General features: G+C 41.8%; 1 protein-coding gene across 1 annotated transcript in view; it reads left to right on the top strand.

The window, feature by feature from the left end:
- The window catches only part of fancd2 (FA complementation group D2), an 85,601-nt gene that overhangs the window by 30,723 nt on the left and 31,581 nt on the right, over positions 1 to 23,297 (top strand). Inside the window, exons 15-23 of the mRNA XM_052018576.1 lie at positions 264 to 398; positions 2,023 to 2,154; positions 3,744 to 3,851; positions 4,057 to 4,166; positions 5,766 to 5,826; positions 9,166 to 9,285; positions 10,466 to 10,539; positions 13,397 to 13,543; positions 13,662 to 13,762. Of these exons, the coding sequence (XP_051874536.1) occupies positions 264 to 398; positions 2,023 to 2,154; positions 3,744 to 3,851; positions 4,057 to 4,166; positions 5,766 to 5,826; positions 9,166 to 9,285; positions 10,466 to 10,539; positions 13,397 to 13,543; positions 13,662 to 13,762 (988 nt within the window). The remainder of the gene's footprint in view (positions 1 to 263; positions 399 to 2,022; positions 2,155 to 3,743; positions 3,852 to 4,056; positions 4,167 to 5,765; positions 5,827 to 9,165; positions 9,286 to 10,465; positions 10,540 to 13,396; positions 13,544 to 13,661; positions 13,763 to 23,297) is intronic.

Raw genomic sequence — 23,297 nt, 5'->3', positions numbered from 1 at the left:
ATTTGCTTTTCACAACATTTTGTTTGTTAATTATCTTGACTATAAATTAGTTGATGCAAACCAAAAACTTTTCACATACATAATTAGATAATATGTAAATATAGAACTTCTACTATTGCACAAAGCTAGCCATTTCTTGAAGTATGACTCTTCACAGTGCAATAGGTTCACTAAATATTTTGTGTTTAGCATTGTGAATCATCTTATTGTTGCAGAAAGAAATGGCTCTACTTTTCACTAAAAATTCCATTATTTTATTTCAGGTTGTCCGTGAATACTTTCCTTCTGTACTGTCTTTGGCGCAGACTCTGTTGAGATCCCCAGATATAAGTGTGGTGTCGTTTGGAAGTCAGATGTATAAACATGCCTTTATGATGTTTGATCCCTACTGTCAGCAGGTAAGAGAAGAACTTTTGTTCCTGTTGTGTCTTTATCTTATGGAGACCTGACTTTTTCTAAAGTATAACTTTATAATCACTTTCTGATTTCTCACCTAAGTGGTCATTTTTTATGCCTTAGTACGGTGACATTAGTGAACTGGTAATCCAAGGCTTGGACGATTGAACCACAGATTTTAGTTGGAATCCCATCATTGCAGTTGGGGAATTTAAATTCATTTCACTAAATAAATAAAACAAGAAAAGCCAGCATCCAGTAATCTTAACCACTAGTTTGAAATAAAACTCCATCTGGTTCACTAACATCATTCAGGGAATAAAATCTATCATCCTTGCTTGGTCCTGACTACATGTGACTGGACTCCATGATGTGGTTGGCTGATACTTAAACTCTGAATAGGGCCAGGAGGGCATTTGGCTAAAGTACAATTTGGGATGGACAATAAATACTGGGCAAGCTGGTGATGACGGCATTCCTCAAAGGAATAAACAAAATTCTAGATGTTAGGCTGGATTTCACAAAATATTGCCTTATCTGAAGATGATTTTAAGTATTACGCTCTCTGTCCTTTTTGACCTCATCCTGAAATTGCCCTTTATTAGTTTTCTCTTGCAATTTGCACACTTGTCTTCCCAGCATTGCTTGTACATCCTTAGCAAAGCACTTCAGCATCATTGAATCAGAAGGATTAGTTGCACTCAAAATGAATGTGGTCAATGAAGTGTTTTATCACTCCCAAATCCTGTTTGTCTCTAGCCTGATAAATGCTATTCAATATGTGTACTTTCGTCCATCCATTGTCTCAACTGTGTGAATAGAGATAGGAGGTCATCACTTAAGTTACAAAGCCTGCAGCACTGACATCCAGTGAAAGAGAACATTGGCAGTTCAGCTACCAGCCTCCCAACTGAAAATTTAAAAAGTGTAGCTTCAGGAAATCTGAAATAAAAATAGAAAATGCTAAAAACAATTTCAGCAAGTCAGGCAGCATCTGTGGAAGGAGAAACAGTTATTATTTCAGGTCTGGAAGCCTTTATCTTTGCCTATCAGCACATCTCCTGTCCTCTTCCATGTGAAGTCTGTTAAACTGAAGGTTATACTTGGTAGAGACCAGATCTGCATGTTTGCCACATTATAGCACTATCATAGAGTCATACAGCAGGGAAACAGGCCCTTTGGTCCAACTGATCCATGCCGACCAAGATTCCAATTGAAGCTAGTCCCATTTCCCTGCATTTGGCCCATATCCCTCTAAATCTTTCCTATCTGTGTACCTGTCTAAGTACCTTTCAAATGTTGTTAATGTACCTGTCTCGGCCACTTCCTCTGGTAGTTCATTCCATATACTGACCACCCTCTGGGTGAAAACAGTTGCCCCTCAGCTTTGGACACCAGAAATCTGAAATGACAAAATGAAAATACTGGTCCCCTGGTCAGGCAAGTTAGCAAGTGAAACTGTTAACATTTTAGGTCAATGATCTTTCACGAGGCTGCTGTCTGACCTTTTCTTTAAAAAAAAGCTCTAGCATTTTCTTTTTTTTTATTTCCAATGTTCATTACATGTATGCTTCAGCATTCTAGTCATTCTAGAATATGAAAACAGTTGTGATTACATCTGTACAGGAGGTTGTTGGTGCGCTGGTGACACATGTTTGCAGCGGCTTCACTGCGGAGGTGGATATCTCACTCGATGTGCTTACGGATTTGGTCTCCCAGAGCTCATCTACAATGGCTATCTATGCTGTATTTGTGAAGGTGGGTTGAAAGAACTCTGAGCAGGGATTTATTTTGCATTTTACTTTCAAGAGAAACGTTTAAGGTATCTGAGACTGGCACAGATGGAAAAGCCTTCACTCTCACTGTACTGGTATCAGATGCTACAGAGTGATAAAACATTCACTGGGAATAGCTTTACATAAGGTGTACAGCAGAGTCCAGGTTTTTCTTTTAACTGTTAGCTTTGCCTTAATGTCTTATATTTAGGCACATGTGGATCTTTGGTAAGGCCAGTCTTTTTTGGCCCTACCTCATTTTCCTTGAGAACATAAGGAACAGGAGCAGAATCGTCCCATCGTCCCCTCATGCCTGCTCCACCTTTCGATCAGATCATGACTAATCCAATCCTGGCTTCGACATAACTTTCCTGCTTTCTCCTATATCCATGGACTCCCATGTAATGCAAATATCTATCATTCTCCTCCATGAAAATATTCAACACCTCTTTCTCCACAGCCCTCTAGGGTAGAGAATTCCAAAGAGTCATGATGGTCTAAGAGAAGAAATTTCTCCTTTTCTCCATCTTAAATGGTGGATCCATATTCTAAGGCTATGCCTATGAGTTCAGGATACTCCCACTAATGGAAACATCTTCTCAGCATCTACCCTCTCAATGCACCTCAGAATTTTGTGCTTTAGTAAGGTCACCTTTCATTCTTCTAAGCTCCAACTTGTGTTACATCTCTTTGTACATCAGCCCCTTCATCCCAGGAATCAACCGTGAACTGTCTCTGCACTACCTCTGGTGTAAGTATGTCCTTCCTTAATATTAGTATCAAAACTGTACACAGTACTGCAGGTGTGGTTTTGCATCAAAGCTTCCCTATTTTTATGTTTCATACCTCTTGCAATAAAGGCCAACATTCCTTTAGCCTTCCTAATTACTTGCTCTTCTGGCATGCGAACTTCTTGTGGTTTATTTATCAGGACCCTGGATCCCTTTGTACCACAACACATTGTGGTTTTGCTCCATTTAAATAATGATTTGTTTTTTCATCCTTTCTTCCAAAGTACATAATCTGGCATTTTCTTTCTTTTTACTCTTTCTGCCAACTTCTTGTTAAGTGGTTTTATCGATCCCTATCTGTTTGCAGGCTCTTTATGACCTCCTTACTATTTGCTAGTCCACCTATCTTTGTATTGTCATTAAATCTGGCTACAGTAGCACTAGAGACCTGGGTTCAGTCCTGACCTTGGGTGCTGTCTGTGCGGAGTTTGCATGTTCTCCCTGTGACCACATTGGTTTCCTCTGGGCATTCTGGTTTCCTCCCGGCATTCTGGTTTCCTCCCATGCCCCAAAGACGTGCAGGATGGTAGGTTAGTTGGTCACTGTAGATTGCTCCGAATGTGTAGATGAGTGGTAGAATTTGTGGGAGTTGATGGGAATGTGGGATTAATATAGGATTACTGTAAATGGATAGTCAATGGTTGGTGTAGACTCACTGGGATGAAGGGCCTGTTTCTGTACTGAATCACGCTATGAGAATGACTAATAACTTTGCAGATCTTTGAAATAGCTATAATGGCAACATTTATAGCACACTAAGGATTTTTTTTAAATTCCACAGGGTATTTTGGATTACATGGACAACTTGTCTCCCCAGCAAATTAGGAAGCTGTTTTTCATTCTCAGCACATTGGCTTTCAGTAGAGGACTGGAGGGCAGCCACATTCAGGTGAGGCAGAGACGATTAAAAATCTCCGACTATCCTGGTCTCTCATGTATGTACTTTAGTCCTTCTGGAAGTTTGTCTCATGAAAACCTGCATTGATGTATGCATTCATTAACAAGTATTCTCTTTGCTTTCAAGAACTAGGTCTGCTGTAATGATCTATGTTAACTCGAGGGATTGCTGACCTATTCCTTGACCTATTTCACAGGACGACATGCACATTGTTATCAGAAAACAGCTGTCCAGTACAATATCTAAATATAAGCGCATTGGGATCATCGGGGCAGTTATGATGGTAGGATCCATGGCTTGTGACAGGTATTGTAATTTGTATGTCATCTAATGTTAAATTAGTCTGCTGGCCAACTCTTTGCAAGTTGTCAAGGTTCTTTTTCAATAAGACTGATTTTATGCAGAGATGGGAACTTTCAAGCATGGAAATGAGTCGGTGGTATTTCTTTGCAATCAAAGTCAAATTTGGTTAGTGGGTGAAAATCAAAGACTGCAGATTTTGGAAACCTAAAACAAAAACCGAAAATGCTGGAAGTACTCAGCAGGTCAGGGAGCATCTGTGGGAAGAGAAACAAAGTTAATGTTTCAGGTCAGGGACCCTTTGTCAGAACTCAAAAGGAGACAAAAAAAAGCAGGGAGGGTAGGGCAGGGGGTTGTCCCTGATGGGGTAAAACTGGCGTGACCATGGGGATAAGGTCAATGAGTGGATGGGAGCAGTTTGTGAGAATATAGATAAAATAATGTGGGAACTGCGAATTGCAGAGCAGAAGGACATGCCTGGCAGGTCAGGCTGGGCACGTCCTCCACTTCCAGAAGGGAAGAAAAGAAAACATAAAGCGGGGGAGGGTGCACGGGGAGAGACAAGTGAGCTAAGCTAATATCACAGATGGGTAACTAATACAGACTAAGCAATTGAGTTACCTGAAGTTGTAAAATTCAATATTGAGTTCAGAAGTCTACGGTGTGCCCAGATGGAAGATGAGGTGCTAATCCTTGAGCTTGTGTAGGGCCTGACTGTGACAGTACAGGAGGCTACAGACCAATGGGTCAGAGTGGGAGTTGGATGGGGTATCAAAGTAACCTCCCTTTGCAATTTGCCTTCATGAGCAAGACAGCGGCAGCAGAATGCTTCAGACTTTAAGCATTCCTTTGTCAGCTGTGGATCAGTGATGATAATCTTCTCTTCAAGTCGGGATTTGTTTAAGTACGAACCCAGAGACCTGAGCACAATCCAGTGCAGACTGAGGGAGTGCTGCACTTAACGAATACCATTGTATTATTTTGAACAAGGGCAGACGAGTGCCTGCAACATTTAGTTGTCAACCAAAGTTATTTAATCATGTGATTATCTCATCCTGAATTCTTGATATGCTTAATTTTTCTGCTACATGCTTCAGAACTGTGAAGTCTTTTGAAATATCCTGAGGTCCTGAAAAGTACTTAGTAAATGTATATCCTTCTATATCCAAGTTAAGAAAGGAAGAAAAATTCTGCAAGTAATATGATTTTTTGGCACAATGACTAGAGAACACTGTTCATACCATTTTACATTCATAGCAAATGATACCAATTAATCCTGCAGACAGAACTTCGAGCACCTGTGGTTTTGGTGTTCACCATGCCTATGTGCAGTGATATGGAAGTGGCAGTATCACTTATGAAAAATTGGGAGCTTGTTATATCTGTGGTTTATGTAAAAACTTATGTTCTTTAGATTCATTACTGCAGAATGCCACATCTGTGTGTGTAGAATGATGTTGTACTGAATATTATAGAGGTTGTGATGGATTTCAACAGCAAGAACCACCTTTCATCTGGTGGAACAGGACACAGTCTGTAAAAGTATGATGTAATTAAAGACCAATTTCAAACCAAACAACATCTAAATTCCTGCCTCTTTTCCAGAAGTAAAATTGATACATGTTCATCAGATGTACCAGCTGTGAGCAAGGAGTCGTTCAGACAGGTATGGCCTTATGATTTTTTGCTTTTACTTCCTATCTCTGCTTTGGAGTACATAGTTTTATTTAGCTGAAAACATTGTCAGCCCACTGTTCTTAGGCATCTGTCCTTTGTTATATGAGAGTGGTCAAAAGTGAGTTGGATTGTAGTGTTGAGGTGTTTGTAGGCAACACTTATTGATGTAGCTTCACTGCAATTTGAACCAAAAGAATTTATCACTTCAGTTTCATTTAAATTTTTTAAAAATTGTGTAGGAAGTGGAGCCAACAAGTTTTTTTTAATGAAAAGCATCTTTGAAATGCTTACTCTTTAACATTATACATCGGAGCCCATGTTCAGCAACTTTATTGAGCACGAGCATCTAATCCACTGACCAGAAGATACAACTGTAACTGCTAGCATTTAGCTGCTTTTCAGGTTGGAAAATGGTTGGTCCAGAGGAGTTGCTCACTAGTTCAATATAACTGCTAGCCGGATACTGTTTCAAATATATTATCTTATTGATAGAATCTGTAAATATACAATCTAATATATTCATGTGTAAAAACAGAAAATGCTGGAAACACTCAGCAGGTCAGGCAGCATTTGTGGGAAGAGAAACGGAGTTAACATTTCAAGTAGAAGACCATTCGTCAGCTTGTTAAGTTGCAGGGAGAGTGGGATAAGGGGATTTGCCCTCGATAGGGTAAAACCTGGGTGCGATGAGATGGCATTGAGGAGGTGTACAGGAGTGAGATAGATTGGCTGGTTGAGTGGTGTCGCAACAACAACCTCACACTCGATGTCAGCAAGACCAAGGAATTGATTGTGGAATTCAGGAAAAGGAAGTTTGGAGAACACACACCAGTCCTCATTGAGGGGTCAGCAGTGGAAAGGGTGAGCAACTTCAATTTCCTGGGCGTCACATCTCAGAGGATCTATCTTGGGCTCAACACATTGATGCAGTCATGAAGAAGCACACCAGCAGCTCTACTTCATTAGGAGTTTGAGGAGATTTGGTATGTCACCAAAGACCATTGCAAATTTCTATGGATGTACAGTGGAGAGCATTCTGACTGGTTGCATCACCGCCTGGTATGGAGGCTCCAATTCATAGAATCGAAAGAGGCTGCAGAAGGTTGTAGACTCGGCCAACTCCATCACGGACACAACCCTCCCCACCATTGAGGACATCTTCAAGAGGCGTCCTTCACTAAGGGCCCTCTTTGTATTACTACCATCAGGGAGGAGGTACAGGAGCCTGAAGACCCACAACCAACGTTGTAGGGACAGCTTCTTCCCCTCCACCATAAGATTTCTGAACAATCCATGAACCTGTGAACACTAATTCATTATTCCTCTTTTGCACTATTTATTTATTTTTGTAACTTATAGTAACTTTTATGTCTTGCACTGTACTGCTGCCACAAAACAACAAATTTCATGACGTATATCAGTGATAATAAACCTGATTCTGACCAGGGTGATCAAGTGAACAAGGATATCTGTTCAATGAGTGAATGGGAGCAGTTAGAGAGTGAGAATGTAGACAAAAGAACATGTCCAAAAGAAAGTAGGGGTGTGAAATGTGGAGCAGGAAGACATGCCCAGCAGGTCTGGCTGAGCATGTGCAAAACTCCCAAAGAGGGAAAAAAGCTCTGTTCCTCTCAGCCTGACGTGCTGATTATTTCCAGCATTTTCTGTTCTTATTCATTTACATTACTTCAACAGAATGTCAGTTTACCTGTGCCACCAACAGAGTTATACAGCATGCCTCTTTGGCGCACTGAATAAACACTGACCATCAAGCACCCATTTACACCAATTCTACTCTAATCCCACCTTATTCTCATGTTCCCATCAACTTCCTCCAGATTTTACCACTCACCTCCACTTCAGGGACAATTTTCATTGGCCCATTCACCTACCAACACACACCTCTTTAGGATATGGGAGGAGGCTAGACTGCCTGAAGGAAACCCATACAGTTACGAGAGAGTGTGCAAATTCCACACATCTATCACCAGAGTTCAGGATTGAATGTGGGGTTGCTGGAGCTGTGAAGCGACAGCTTTTCTCAAGGAATGTAATGGCAGCCAAGGGACTTTTCTTGGCAAAAGTCTGCAGGATCTAAGGGAAATTACAAATTGGATTTGAAATTGGATCAGTGGCAGGCAGCAAAGAATAATGTTTTTGTGACAGTAACTCCATAGGGATATGTTAATAACTTAGACCTAAATGTAGGGGGCATGAGAAAGAAGTTTTCAGATCATACCAGAACTGGGTTTGTGGTTGACAGTGAGGAAGAAAGGTTTAGATTGCAAAAGGATCTCGGTGGTTTGGTCAGCTGAGCAGAAAAGGGACAAGTAGAATGTAACCCAGAGAAGTGTGAGGTAGTGCCTATGGGGAGCTGCAATAAAGGCAAGGAAACATACAATCGATAAATGCACGCAAATTATGTGGAGGAACAGAAGAACCTTGAAGTGTATGTCCACAAATCCTTAAGGGTATTGGGACAGGTCGATAAAATGATTATGGTGGCATAAGGGGTGCTTTCCCTTAAACTGAAGCAAAGAATATAAGCACAGGGAGGTTGTGTTTTAACTGTATTCAACTCTAGATAGACTGCAACTTGAATAATTAAGTATCCACATTGCAGAAAAGATATGAATGTGGCAGAGAGGTTGCAGAGGAGATTTGTAAGAATGTTCCCAGGACTGGGGAAAAAAGATTGGATAGACTGGAGTTGTTTTCTTTCGAACAGAGGAAGCTGAGGAGAGACGTACAATGGATGTTTTAAATTATGCGTGGTTTAGACAAGGTACATAACAAGAACATATTTGCCTTGGCGTAATTTGAAGTAATTGGTAAAAGGATAAGAGGAGACACGATGAAAAGATTTTTCACCTATTGGGTGATAGGGGCCTGGAATCTTCTGCCTGGGAGGATGGTAGCAGCAGACACCACCTTTGAAAATTGAAGTACTTCTAAAATAGGTTTGAAGCGCCATGATCTGAAGAGCAAATGCTGGATGGTGTGATTAGGCTGGGTGGGTCTTTGTCAACTTGCATGGACGCAAAGAGCTGAATGGCCTCCTATGTTGTAAATTTTCTATAGTTCTATGATTAAAATCTTTTATTTCCAAAGAAGCACTGTTTAAAATAAATAATTGCAGAGATATTTTATCTTTGATAGATTCAGGTTGTAGGCATTTTAGTTGTTTATCAGCTGATATGTTCATGTTTTATGTACCTTCTCATTTGTTCTGCACATTGATTAAGACCTGCACGAAGCTGTTAGTTTGGTTTTGTCATTGTAGTATTTTCTGAAACAATTTGCCTTTCTGAAACAATGTGCATATTAGGCAACAGCCCTGCTGGAACTGGTGCGTACCTGCAGTGAACATTCTCCAGAGGCTGCTGCTCTCTATTACGATGAGATGGCGAACTTGGTTCAGAAAGGAAACCTGGATCCACAAGTGCAGGTAAACTGAAATTTCATTTCTGTTTACCTAATGGGCTTTATTCATACGCTATTTAACAACTAAATACTTTTATAAACGAACTATCTGCTGGAGAAACACAGTGGGTTGAGCAGTATCTGTGGGGGGAGAGGAATTGTTGGCATTTCAGGACGAAACTTTACATCAGGACAGAGAGGGGAGATAGCCAGTACACAGGACAGAGAGGGGAGATGGCCAGTACAAAGAACAGAGGGGGAATGGTGAGGCAGGAGCCCAAGGTGAGGGGGAGGGGGGCTGGAGTTGGGAGATGGTGGCAAGTGGTTGATAGATGGAGGCAGACAAAGATTGGGTTGGCAGTCACAGCCAAGTCCCTCCCTTGCCACACGCTCTTCATCTGCAAGACATTTTCTCTGATTTGCTGAATTATGGGGAGCCAGGACCACCTCCTTAAAGTAATCCCTTGGACTTTATATCACTTCCACTAAATCATTGCATTTTAACCCAGTATCCCCGAATTCCTCCCACATCACTTTTCTCATATGAACCCCGATCCTTGAATCCCTTCCCTTTCCCTGATATCCCCACTTCCTAAACCCTTTCCTAATCCACGAGCCTTGTGCTTCAGAGAAAATGCCTTGCAGGTGAAGAGCACAGCAGCACTGCACTCTGAGGTGTCTGTTCATTTGTCCTCAGACTGGAGAGGGTGTAGCAGAGGAGGGACTCAGTTGTGACTGCCAACCCAATCGATACAGTAGTGTCATATCCAAATCTTATTGTCCAACAGTACTGAAAACAAAAATCGACAACACTTGTTTCTTTTGCATGATTCTTATCTGTGCCACAAGGCTAATGTTGGCCTCGGCTATTAAATAACGGTGGTGGGTCACTCTGTCATCAGTGATAAAATGGCTTGAAGTGAGAGAAAAAACATTCCATAGGAACACATCTCCACATATAACATGGGATTCAATCAAAAAAAGGAGCTTTGCATTATAGAAAATAGTGATATGGATGGTTTTATAGGAATGCCCTCTTCTGAAATTGTGTCCTCCTACTTTGAGGTTTGGCACTAACAAGTTGTGCCACTGTGTGCATCTCGGCACAATAGACCTTCTTTTAAAAAAAATAAAATGGCTTGGATCTGCAGAAAAATATGTTCAAGCTTGTAGTAAGCATCCTTCTCCTTGTGATCATATTCTAGGAACTGATTGGAAGAAGCGTACTTGATGATTTTCAAGAGGACTTTGTTGTAGACCTAATACCAGAAACAGATAAGTAAGTTGTGAATTGTTGCTTGATCATGTATGATTAAAGTTGAATTCTGTTTTTTAGGGCACCATTTATCCACTATATGGAATGAATGAATTATTAGTGAGTTATTATAAGTGAGGGTGAATGAATTATTGGAATAACTGATCATTCATTAAGTGCAGTAATATGTCAGCATGGTATTCTGCTTTCTGGGTCTGAAGTTAATGGGATCAAGCCCTGTTCCTAAGGCTTAAGTGCACTCTTGGTTGATACTACGATGCAGCATTGGAGGAGTGCTGCATTTTTGGAAGTGCCACCATTAAGATGTGACGTTAAATTGGAGGTTTTCTGATCTTTCAGTTAAAAGATTCCATGACAATATTCAAAAAGGTGTTGGGCAGGTTCTCCTGGTATTTGGCAATACTCGAGATGAATGTTGGTCAAATACCAGGAGAACCTGCCCAATACCTTTTAACTGGCTATTTGTGGGGCTTTGCTGTGTGTTAATTGTTGCACATGTGCAACAGTGACTATGCTACAAAAAAATCAATTCCAATGAAGTCCCAGAGATCCCCTGAGAATGTGAAAATGCTACGTAAACATATTTTATTTTTATTTCTTCAGCGCAGCCGTGGAAGCATAGAATGTCACGATGCAAAACTACATTCTGTGCATCTTCAGCATTGCTACTTTAATACAATAATCTATTTGCTTCCATTCCCGTAATCTTTCCATTTTTTTCTTCAAATGTTGATCCCTTTGATCGCAGCAGTTGAATATGAATCCATGCTCTAAGGCAATGCATTCCAAATTCTAACCACTCATTAAGAAAATTTCTCATGCTGCTTCTCATCTTAAATGTGTTCTCCCTCATTATTGTCTCTTGAATTATTGGAAACAATTGCTCCATTTAGACTGTAAAATCGTCACTGTAAGTTTTACCCTTTGCTTCATTACATTTCTGTCAGCCAGTCTTTCATCCCAATACTCTTGGGCCAGGTCCTTTTTAACATTTCGCTCAGTTCTGATGAGCTTGAAAATGAAGGAAGTCTGGAAGATGCTTTGGTTTCCATACCCCCCCCCCCCCCCCCCCCCCCCCCCCACACACACACACACACATACATACACACACACACATACACACACACACACACACACACACACACACACACACACACCAGGTGAATTTAATAAAAAGAGCTAGATCATAGAATTATAGAAATTTATGGTACAGAAGGAGGCCATTCTGTCTATTGTGTCCATGTCAGCTTCAGATCTGTGACTAACAAAGTGCATATTCAGTCATTCATTCCCAAAACAAGCTTAACTACCAAAACTGGACGGCAGAACTGTGAAGCTCTTTTGGCTTCTCTCATGTACCTCAGGTTCTCTCAGTGTGTATTTAAAGTTGTCAGATTTCATTCAGATTTTACAAAAATAACAAATAAGCTTTGTATGAAAGCACCTCTAAAACAATCAAATTGCTTATCCACAATTGCTCTTTGGGATAAATGTCCTCTTTGTTCTTTGGGATAAATGTCCTCTTTGCTCTTGGGATAAATATCAATACTCTGAGTGTCAAAGCTTTGCAAGGGCAGATTATTGGATGTATTGGTATTAGTTTATTATTGTCACTTGTACCGAGGTACAGTGAAAAATTTGTCTTGCATACCGATCGTACAGGTCAATTCATTACACAGTGCAGTTACATTGGGTTAGTACAGAGTGCATTGAGGTAGTACAGGTAAAAACTATAACAGTACAGAGTAAAGTGTCACAGCTACAGGGAAAGTGCAGTGCAAGGTCACAACAAGGTAGATCGTGAGGTCAGAGTCCATCTCATCGTATAAGGGAACAGTTCAATAGTCTTATTACAGTGGGGTAGAAGCTGTCCTTAAGCCTGGTGGTACATGCCCTCAAGCTCCTGTATCTTCTGCTTGATGGAAGAGGAGAGAAGAGAGAATGACCTGGGTGGGTGGGGTTTTTGACTATGCTGGCCGCTTCACCAAGTCAGCGAGAGGTAAAGACAGAATCTAAGGAGGGGAGGCTGGTGTCCGTGATGCGCTGGGCTGTGTCCACGACTTTCTGCAGTTTCTTGTGGTCCTGAGCAGAGCAGTTGCTGTACCAAGTGGTGATACATCCAGATAGGATGCTTTCTATGGTGCATCGATTAAAAGTTGGTGAGAGTCAAAGGGGACAAACCAAATTTCTTTAGCCTCCTGAGGAAGTAGAGGTGCTAGTGAGCTTTCTTGGCCATGGCATCTACATGATTTGACCAGGACAAGCTGTTGGTGATGTTCACTCCCAGGAACTTGAAGCTCTCAACCCTCACGACCTCAGCACTGTTGATGTAGACACAAGTTATGAGTGGTTGGAAACCTGACCTGGTTAGGTAAAAGGCATGGAAAAGAAATAGTACCACAATAATGTATTATCACAAAAAATAATTTGCTAAAAATTACATTGTTGCATGTCAAGAACTCCTTTAACATCTCAATCATCATGTGTAAATATGTTTGTGCATTGTGGTCATTAGGTTGGGAGATGAACATTGTCATGAGATACTCCTAGATCACACAGAGCATGGTCTAACGTTTACTCCAAGTTGAGAAGACTGGTTCAGTGTGGCATTTTTCCAGTTACTGCACCCAGTGCTGTGTGGCCTCTCTCAACAATACTTTCAATTGATGCTAAATATGGATCATAGGCAATTCCATTAAAAGATGGATTGAAACTCCCCAAATTAGTTTTGTCCAAGTTTCTACAGTCAGTTTTGACGGCATGATTTGAATATGTGAAAATTATTATATAACTCAACATGTCCCATTGTGCTGTTCTGTGCACCACATGTGGCAGTTAACACATATTTTGATTCTTTCAGTAAATACCTGCTGCCACTGAAGTGCATGTATAACCTGGATGAAGAAGAGAGTGAAGGTGGGATTGTTATCAACCTTCTGCCGCTGCTGTCTAATAGCCTGATTAACACTGGCTTTGAAGGAAAACCTGGTAAACAGGGGACCAAGAAGTAAGAATTAGCAGTTAGTTATGACTGTTACATTGTAAATCAGTCACCAACATAGATATGACTTGCTTTGTTTTGAAGAAAACAAAGAGCAAAATGTTGTTTATTTGTCAATTTTTAGATGTGTTTCGCCCGTGAGTCTTCCTTCCTTTTTCCGTTTGCTGAGACTCTGTGAAGAGGTGCAACATAATGGAAATTTGGAGGAGATTGATGCCTTGTTAGGTAGGTTCTGAGGTGCTTAGCACTGAGTTTTGAATAAGAAAAAGGTAATTTTTGAAAAGATAATTAGCCCTTGACTTTAGCTGGTTTGTTTCCCAAGCAGCTGGTAATTTCCTGACAGTGGTATTTCTGCTAATTTTGCAATGAACCTGCTTCAAGTACTCTTTTAAAATCAGTAATTGTCTGAAAATGTATTTGTGAGTACAGTAAAACTGTGATAATCTGCTATTCAACCAATCAGAAATCCCGATCGATAGTTAAGTTTCTGGCTTACCAGGTAATGTTTGCCATGCTCCTCTTCCACTCGCTAGGGCCTCGATTCCTGCTCACCCTTTCCACTTACTGGGTTCACTTGGAAAAGTATGATAATACAGTTTAACACCTTAAAAAATGTGTTGGGATCTTAATAAGAATAACCTCCAATAGTCTGGAAAATCTGCTAATCTGGCACCACCAAAGTCCTAAATGTACTGGATTGTCGGAGCTTTACTGTAATGAATTATTTGTCAGTATCTGTCTAACTCTGGCTGCTGGGAGATTTGCTGCAATGTTCCGCAACTTGTTTCCCCCTGACTCCAATTTTTATTTCTCTTTTGTTTTCCTGGTTGCTGCTTTGTGCCATTCATGATAGGTTGCCGTTAGTTGGTAACATTGCAGATACAGACCCATATCTGACATTATCCTGTTCAGAACATTAGAGCTTCAAAAAGTGCAGCACCATTGTTGAACTACTTCTATTGTTTGGTCTGCCCAGCCATATATGATGGCCTTTCTTTTTTCCAGGGAAAACTTATATTTACATCACACACTTTCTGTACTTTGCAATAAGGAGGTTCTGGGAAAAGGCAAAGAATAAAGACATCATCCAGAAGTGTGGTAAAAGTAGAGGGTTTTGTGTGATTTTTGAGCATAGAGAGGAAAGAAGCCTGGAATAGGGAGCTTATGGTGAACTCATTCTTACTGGTTGTGCGTTGTAGAGAAGTCCAGTGGAATTTGCATATAGAAGATGATTGAATGCAAATTAAATTTGAAACAAAAACTTCTCTTTTTGCTGCATTGGTACCCTAGTTCCCATTTAGAGCAATTGTTTGAGTACCTCTTCAATAATATTTATATTCTCACCAGTTCAAAATATTGGTGGAAAAAACAGTATCTGGTGAAGCTTGACAGAATTGCTTTGTGACTCAAGCAGCTCTCTGGTGGGGAAATTTGTTTCTGCAGCGTAATAGTGCTAATTTAATTTGTACTCAGTGGGTTTGTAGATGCCCTCAGCTACCTCGATTACAGCTCCTCTCACCCTGTCTCTTGCAAGGATTCTATCCCTTTTTCTCAATTTCTCTGCCTGCACCACATCTGCTCCCGTGATGAGGCTTTCCACTCCAGGATATCCAAGATATCCAACTTCTTTACCAACGGGGGCTTCTACCCAGACTGTGACTGAGAGAGCTCACACCCATATCTCTGCCGTTTCCCGCACCTTGGCTCTCACCCCTACCCCTCCTAGACTCAACAGGGATAGGGTCCCCCTTGTTTTCGTATTTTATCCCACCAGCCTACATATCCAGCATTCTCTGCCATCTCCAACAGGACCCTATTACCAAGCATATCTTCCCCTCCCCATCCCTTTTTGCCTTTTGCAGGGACTGGTCTCTCTGCAACTCCCTAGTTCACTCCTCCCCCACCCACCCACCCACCCATCCTGCTCCCACCCCAGGAACTTTCCACTGCCCTCGCCATAGGTGCAGCACCTGCCCCTACACCACCTCTGTCCAGGGACCCAACAGTCCTTTCAGGTGAGACAGATTCACGTGCACCTCCCCTAATATCTTCTACTGCATTCAGTGCTCCAAGTGTGGCATCCTCTACATTGGTGAGACCAAATGCAGACTAGGTGACCGTTTACCAGAGCACTTGCACCATGTCCGTAACCACGATCGTTATCTCCCCGTTGCCAGTCACTTCAACTCCCCCTCCCACACTGTCACTGATATATCAGTCCTCGGCCTCTTCTACTGCCAGGAGAATTCCGAGCACAAACTGGAGGAACAGCACCTCATTTTCCAACTTGAAACATTGCAGCCCAACTGCATGAACATTGAATTCTCCCACTTTGTAATTCCCCCCAACCCCACCCCCCAACCATGCTTCTCCTTTTCTTCCCTCTCCTAGCCTATCTCCCTTTTTTCTACCCCTTTTTTTTCCTTTCTCTCCTCAGCTTTGACCCATCCCCCGGTGGATCTGCTCTCCCCTCCAACCCCGCTCCTGCCTATCACTATCTCTTACCTGCATCTACCTATCACCACCTTGTGCTCACCCTGCCTCCCCTCTTTTGTCCACCTATCACTGTCCTGCTTTTCCCTCCTATATATTGGGCTTCCCCTTTTCCTATCTTCGGTCCTGAAGAAGGGTCCTGACTCGAAACATTGATCGCCTGCTTTTCTCCACGGATGCTGCCTGGCCTGCTGAGTTCCTCCAGCATCATAGCGTTTTTCATCTTTGATAGTGTTGTGTGGGTATTGGGGATCATAAAAATATGGTAAATTAATAAGACCAGCAAGAAACCTAAATTCAGGAGAAACCTTTAAAAGTGGTATGAATATGAAACTCGCCACCACAAGGAGAAGCTGAGATAAATAAGGTAGATACATCACTGTAGACAGGTTCATCAGTGATGGTGATGATGGAATGACAGTGTTATTGTAAAAATACAACTGGTGAAAAAATACCATTCTGGAAAGGAAGTATGGCTTTATAACACCAGTGTTATGGTTACCTCTTGACTCTGTAACCACCAAATAACTGGTAAGTCAAAACATAGTAAGAAAAAGTCTGGTTTGGCTGCCCAGCATCAACACAAGTACTAGACATGGGTGGATTATGGAGACAGCTGGCCCAGTGTCTGCTTCAAGAACTCTTGGGGATTGGTGGTTGTCTAGAAGTACAAAGGCAGTGGGTGCAGATTAACATGTTCCTCTTCAAGTTGCATACAATCCTGATTTAGGCATGCATCCCTGGGTCAAAATACTGCTCTCTACTTACATAGCAGCACTGTGGGCATACCTGCAGTACAGGGACTGCAAAGAGAAAACATTTATTCTAGAGGATTATTAGATATGGCGTTAAACACTGACCGTACCCAAATCCCTTGAATGGATTAATTAAAACTTCAGCAAATTCTATTTGGTTAACCTCTTTCTTTCTCATTTAGGTCCATTGCATGTGAGTGTAGGAAATGGTTTATCAGAGGCCCATTCTTATTCAATGCTTTTATTCAATGAAATTAATCAATTTATTCCATTTGGTCATATCAATATTTAGGGCTACTATTAATGTGGAAGATAATCTTAACTAAATACAAAAATGCTGATAATACTCAAGTTGGACAGCATCATCATCTTAAATTTATGTATTCATTCACTGAAGATAGATGTCACTAATTACCTCCAGAATTGAGTGGTTTGCTCCATCATTTCAGAGGACAGTTAAGAGTTAACCACAATGGTGATCTAGAGTCATATGTAAGCTAAACCAATGTTTCCTTTCCAGTGGAGAAACAGATTTAATGTACTAGGTTGATTGTTTTGATAAGAAGGTTTTAGTTAATTCCATTTCTCTGATCACAGATACTGCCTTATCTGCTGAGTATGCCTACCACTTCCTGTTTTATTTCAGATTTCCACTGTCTGCAGTGCATAGTTTTTGTTGCTAATTTTATTTCTTTCCTCTCCCTACTTTAAGATCACTGAGGTGAGCTGTGCCATCGCAGAGATCAGCTAACCTTTTGCAGGGGTGGGTTGAATGTTATGTCTGGGACTGTTTTGCACTATTTAGCTGCACTCTGTCTTCACCAGCTGCATGAGAGAAGTTTTACCAAAACAAAATCTAGCAGACCTGTGGTGTTGGGTTCCTAAGAATGTGCTCAATTGTGCACTGATGTAGTGCTGTGGTTTTTCAAGCAGTCTCCATTGTTAAAATAGGTGCAGAACAGCTGTTGTAAATAGAAATACTCAAGCAAAAGTAGATTAGCCAGCAGAATTGCATCACAAGTTTCCTGACATAGGAACTTCCATCGTGGATTCGAAGGGTCGAATGGCTGCCTCCTATGCTGTTAATTTCCATTGTTAGTGATGAAGTGTTGGGTATCGGTTTCTGTTCAGGACTAATCTTTGCTACACTAATTGTGCATTTGTTTTGTTGCATCACACCTTGCGCAACCTGTTTTAAACCTTGGTTAGACCACACGCAGTACTGTATACTGTTCTGGTCAACTTAAAACTGATAAAGAGATAATGGTGAGTGTGCAGAGAAAATTTACAAGAATTTACCAGAATATGAGGATAAATAGATCAAGAAAGGGTTGAATAGATTGGATCTCTTTTCTCTTGAGGAATGAAGGCTGAGGGAGACATAACAGAGATCTTTAAAATGACAAATGGTTTTGATGAACTGGATACAGGGAGAATGTTTCCATTTGTGTGCAAGAGGATAATTTGAGGCGATTGTTATAAAATAGTCAGGTATTAAGAAGAAATTTCTTCACACAAAGAGTGGTGAAACTGTGGAACCCTTTCCTGGGAGCAAATAGTATAGATGCATTTCGGAGCAGCATGAATACAAGGCATAAGGGAATAAAGAGTTACTCTGTTAGAATTACGTGAAGAAAGACTGAAAGAGGCTCAAGATGAACATTAATGTTATAATGGTTGGTCCAATTGGCTTATTCTGTGCAAACATGTTCAACATAATCCTATCTAAACCGTTTCAAATGCAGTAACAGCCATTTGCAGTGCACTTCGACTAAACCCTTCTGCAATATGCTCTAGGCTGTTAAACAAAGTGCAGGTGTTTGAGTTGCAAGTTCATATATTTGGGGGGAGAAGGAAATAAAAAAGCCGACTTTGTGCTTGACACTCCTGCACAATGTTCTTATGAGTTACGATGCAGTGATTTTGAATGAGAAGCTAACTTCTTTTCCCTCCCTAACCCGAGTCCACTAACACTGCCTGAGTTAACTTTAACTTGCAATGCAGGTCTTGGATTGAACGAAAGACTTTCCTGATCCATACTGCTGCTCATAGATAACTCTGAGAAACTGGGGAAGTATATTTTCAACAGGCCTGTTAATGTTGGGATGATAAGTACACTGCAGAAACTTTGAATAAAATACCAATGAAATGTCCTGATCAAGAATAACAGCAAAAAAAATCATTCACTGAACATATAAATTTATTACTTCTCCCTAAAACCCTTGAAGATGGTGAGCTGTTTTAGACTGATGTAGCCTATATGGGGAAGATTCTCTCTCAGTGCAATTAGATAGAAACTTGCAAGGTTTTTTCCGCAGCAGTCGGTGTGTGATTTGTGTGTAGGAATATGCAAATGCCACTTGCCATTCCCCTTCCCACTGATAGAAGTGCAGGTTTGAGAACTGCAGTTAAAGCCTTGGCAAGTTGCTGCATAGTGTCATGGATGTGATGTGAACTGCAGCTGAGATTCCCTGGTGATGGAGGGAGGAAATGTTTAAAGTGGATAAATGGTACTGATCAAGCTGACTGCCTTGCCTTGGATGGTGTTAAACTTCATGAGTGTAGTTGGAGCTCCTCACTTGTACCTCGTGGATATGGAAAGGTTTTTGGGACTCGTGAGATGAGTCGAATCCTTCAGAATACCCAGAATCTAACCTATTTTTGTAGCCACGGTGTAGTTGCTTTTCCTGTCAAGGACATTTAATGGTAGGGATTTTGGTGATTGTAACATGGTTGAATTTCAGGAAGGGATGATTAGACTCTCAGTGGACATGTTGGCACTTGTAGGATGTGAATTTTATTTGCTCGATTCTTTCCACAGACAGGTCTGCCTACTTTGTTATCTGAGTAGTCGTGAATGGAACTGAACACTTCTAATTTTGAGGAGTATCCCACTTCTGTCATGATGAAGGGAAGGTTCTTGAAGAAGCAGCTGAAGATGATTGAGCTTTGGATATTAGGCTATGGAACTCCTGTATGCATGTCCTGAGGATGAGGTGATTTACCTCTTACACCTGCAACCATTACTCGTGCTGAGTAAAATAGTGATCAGTAGAGGGATTTCTTTCCCATTTTTTCATTGGCTTCAATTTTGGTAGGGTTCATCAATGTCCTTGTACTTCAGGATTTTAAATCTTTTGTCCACATTTCCACCAAAGTTGTAATGAGATCTATAACCAAGTGGTCACAGCAGCACCCAAATTGAGCATTATGGAACACATTATTGACGAATAATGCCATTCCATTATTTTACTTACGGTTGAGAGTAGTCTGATGGAGTAGTTATTGGCAGGATTTGAACTTGTTTTGCTTTTTGTGGACAGAACATAGCTGGTTAATTTTCCACATTGCTGAATCAATGATGTTGCTGAAGGTGTACTGGAATAGCGTGTCTTGAGATGTGGCCAGGTCTGGATTACAGATCGTAAGCACTAAACTTGGATGTTATCTGGACTCTCAACCATTGCTGTATGTGGTACACTTAGCCTTTTACTCAAGTGAAATGAATCAAATTATCTGAAGACTAGCTTCTCTGATAGCAAGGGCCACAGGAGAAGGGTGAGACGGATCATCCATTTGGCACTTGTCGCAGAAGATGATTGCATTGCCTATTGCATTTGTGCTGAGTATTATTATTCAAGATGGAGATGATCGAGGAATCTCCTACTGGTGGTTGTTCAATTGTCCACCACAATTTATGACTGGACGTGGTAGCTGTGTAGAGGTTACATAATAAAATAAGAATTAGGAGCAGAAATAGGCCACTTGGTCCCTCAAGCCTGCTCTTCCATTTACTAAGATCATTGCTTATCTGTTTGTAACCTCAACTCCACATTCCTATCTCCTTGTAGTAATTTGTCCCCTTGCTTAATGCTTACCAACCTACCTACCTCTGTCTTAAAAAATATTCAAGCATGCTGTTTCCACCACCCTTTGAAGAAGAGCGTTCCAAAGACTGATGACCCTCTGAGAGGAAAAAAAATCTTAAGTGTACAATACCTTAATTTAAAAAAAAAGTGATCCCTGGTTGTAGATTATCATACAAGAGGAAGCTTTCTCTCCACATCCACCCTGTCAAGACCTCTCAGGATCATATATGCTTGTATCATGTGTCCTCTCACTGTTCTAAACTCCAGCAGGTACAAGCCTGGTCTGTCCAACCTTTCCTCGTGGGACAATCTGTCCATGCCTGGTATTACTCCAGCGAACCTTCTCTGAGCTACATCCAACACTTTAACATTCTCTCTTAAATAAAGAGGCCAGCATAACCTCTCTTCCATTTGTAGTCATGTCTCCTAGAAATTAATGATAACACTCTGTTAGCTTTCCTGATTATTTGCTGCTACCACATATTATCCTTGGCAAATTATATACTTGGACACCCAGATTCTTCTGCATTTCAGAGCTCTGCAGTCCCTCACCATTTAGCTAATATGCCTTTTTAGTTTTCCTACTGAAAAAGATAATAGCTTACATTAATAATTAGATTTTTTTTAAAGTTACTCATTCAAAAGATGTGGAAATTGCTGGCAATACAAGAATCAATCACATTGATGGGCTTGGATGTCACATATATAGGCTACGTTGGATAAGGATGGCAGATTTCCTTTTCTGAAGGACATTAGTGACCTAGATGAGATGTTATGACAGTCCCTTAGTTGTGTGATTGCTGTTAATCTTTTCTAATTCCAGTACACACACCTGTACATCTGCCCTCGCCCCATCTCCCCCCCACTCCCCCCCGACATAGCAGGGACAGGGTTCCCCTTGTCCTCACCTTCCACCCACAAGCCTCCGCATCCAACACATCATTCTCCGCAACTTCTGCCAGCTCCAACAGGATCCCATCACCAGGCACATCTTCCTCTTCCCCGCCACCCCCCCAGCACTTTCTGCAGGGATTGCTCTCTCCATGACTCCCATGTCCACTCGTCCCTCCCCACTGAAGACCCTCTCGGCACTTATTCCTGCAACCATGCAAAGTGCTACATCTGCTCCTACACCTCCTCCTTCACCACCATTCAGGGCCCTAGACTGTCCTTCCAGGTGAGGCAGCGCTTCACCTGTGAATCCGAGGATGTCATTTATTGCATCCGATGCTCCCAGTGCGGCCTCCTCAACATTGGTGAGACCTAACGCAGTTTAGGTGACCGCTTTGTCGAGCACCTTCATTCCATCTGCCGCAAAAGCAAGGATCTCCCAGTGGCCAGCCACTTCAATTCCACATCCCACTACCATACAGGCACAGTAGTGTAGCGGTTAGCGTAACGCTTTACAGCGCCAGCGACCCTGGTTCAATTCCGGCCACTGTCTGTAAGGAGTTTGTACGTTCTCCCCGTGCCTGTGTGGGTTTCCTCCGGGTGCTCCAGTTTCCTCCCACATTCCAAAGATGTACGGGTTAGGAAGTTGTGGGCATGATATGTTGGCGCCGGAAGTGTGGCAACGCTTGCGGGCTGCCCCCAGAGCACACTATGCAAAAGATGCATTTCACTGTGTGTTTCGATGTACATGTGACTAATGAAGATATCTATCCATGGCCTCCTCTGCTGCCAGGTTGAGGTCAGATGCAGGTTGGAGGAACAACACCTTACATTCTGCCTTGGTAGTCTCCAACCTGATGGCTCCGATATCGATTTATCTAACTTCCAGTAACCCCTCCCATCTTTTTTTCTGCCTTTTCTTCCCCCCCATCTTCCCTCATTCCTGTGGCCCCCTCACCCCTTCTCTTTCCCCTCCCCTGCACTCATGACCTGCCCATCAATTCCCCACCTCCCCTTTTTTCCCCAATGGTCTACTGCCCTCTTCTACCAGATTCCTCCTCCTTCAGCTCTTTGCTTCTTCTACCTATCACCTCTCAGCTTCTTACATCACTCCCTTTCATACCCCTCCCCCACCCACCTACCTTCCCCCCTCACCTGGACTCGCCTATCATCTGCCAGCCTGTGCTCCTCCCCCTCCCTTCTTATTTCTGGCTTCTGCCCTCTTCCTTTCCAGTCCCAATGAAGGGTTTCGACCCAGAATGTCAACTGCATATTTCCCTCCATAGATGCTGCTTGAGCTCCTGAGTTCCTCCAGCATTTTGTGTGTATTGCACCAGATTCCGGCATCTGCAGAATCTCTTATGTCTGTGTTTGCTTATTCCAGAATTAAATACCACAGCTCATGCCTCTGGATCAGTGTTTCAGAAATCTGGCTGCTAGATTAGTAACTTCGCCACTATGCTTGGCTCTGGCTATAAGATACTGCTTCTGTTGTCGAGTATGCAAGTAGCTTCCCCAAACTGATAACCTTTTAGAAATACTTAGTGCTCCACCTAACCTGGTATTTTATCCTCTTCATTGAAATGGAGTTGGCCGACAGCTTGAGTGAGGATCTGCTGAGCTTTGTCCTTGTAGATTTGGTGGAAACAAGTATTCTGCTGCTGCATAACACCTCGTGATTACTGTTCTGGACTGCTCTGAATTTACTCCATTTGGCACTAGAGTGGTATCACACATGATGGAGACTGTCTT

The sequence above is a fragment of the Pristis pectinata genome, chromosome 6 (assembly GCF_009764475.1).
Source record: "Pristis pectinata isolate sPriPec2 chromosome 6, sPriPec2.1.pri, whole genome shotgun sequence".
Lineage (NCBI taxonomy): Eukaryota > Metazoa > Chordata > Chondrichthyes > Rhinopristiformes > Pristidae > Pristis > Pristis pectinata.
Note: the sequence above shows the minus strand (reverse complement) of the source record. Positions and strands in the feature narration are given on the sequence as shown.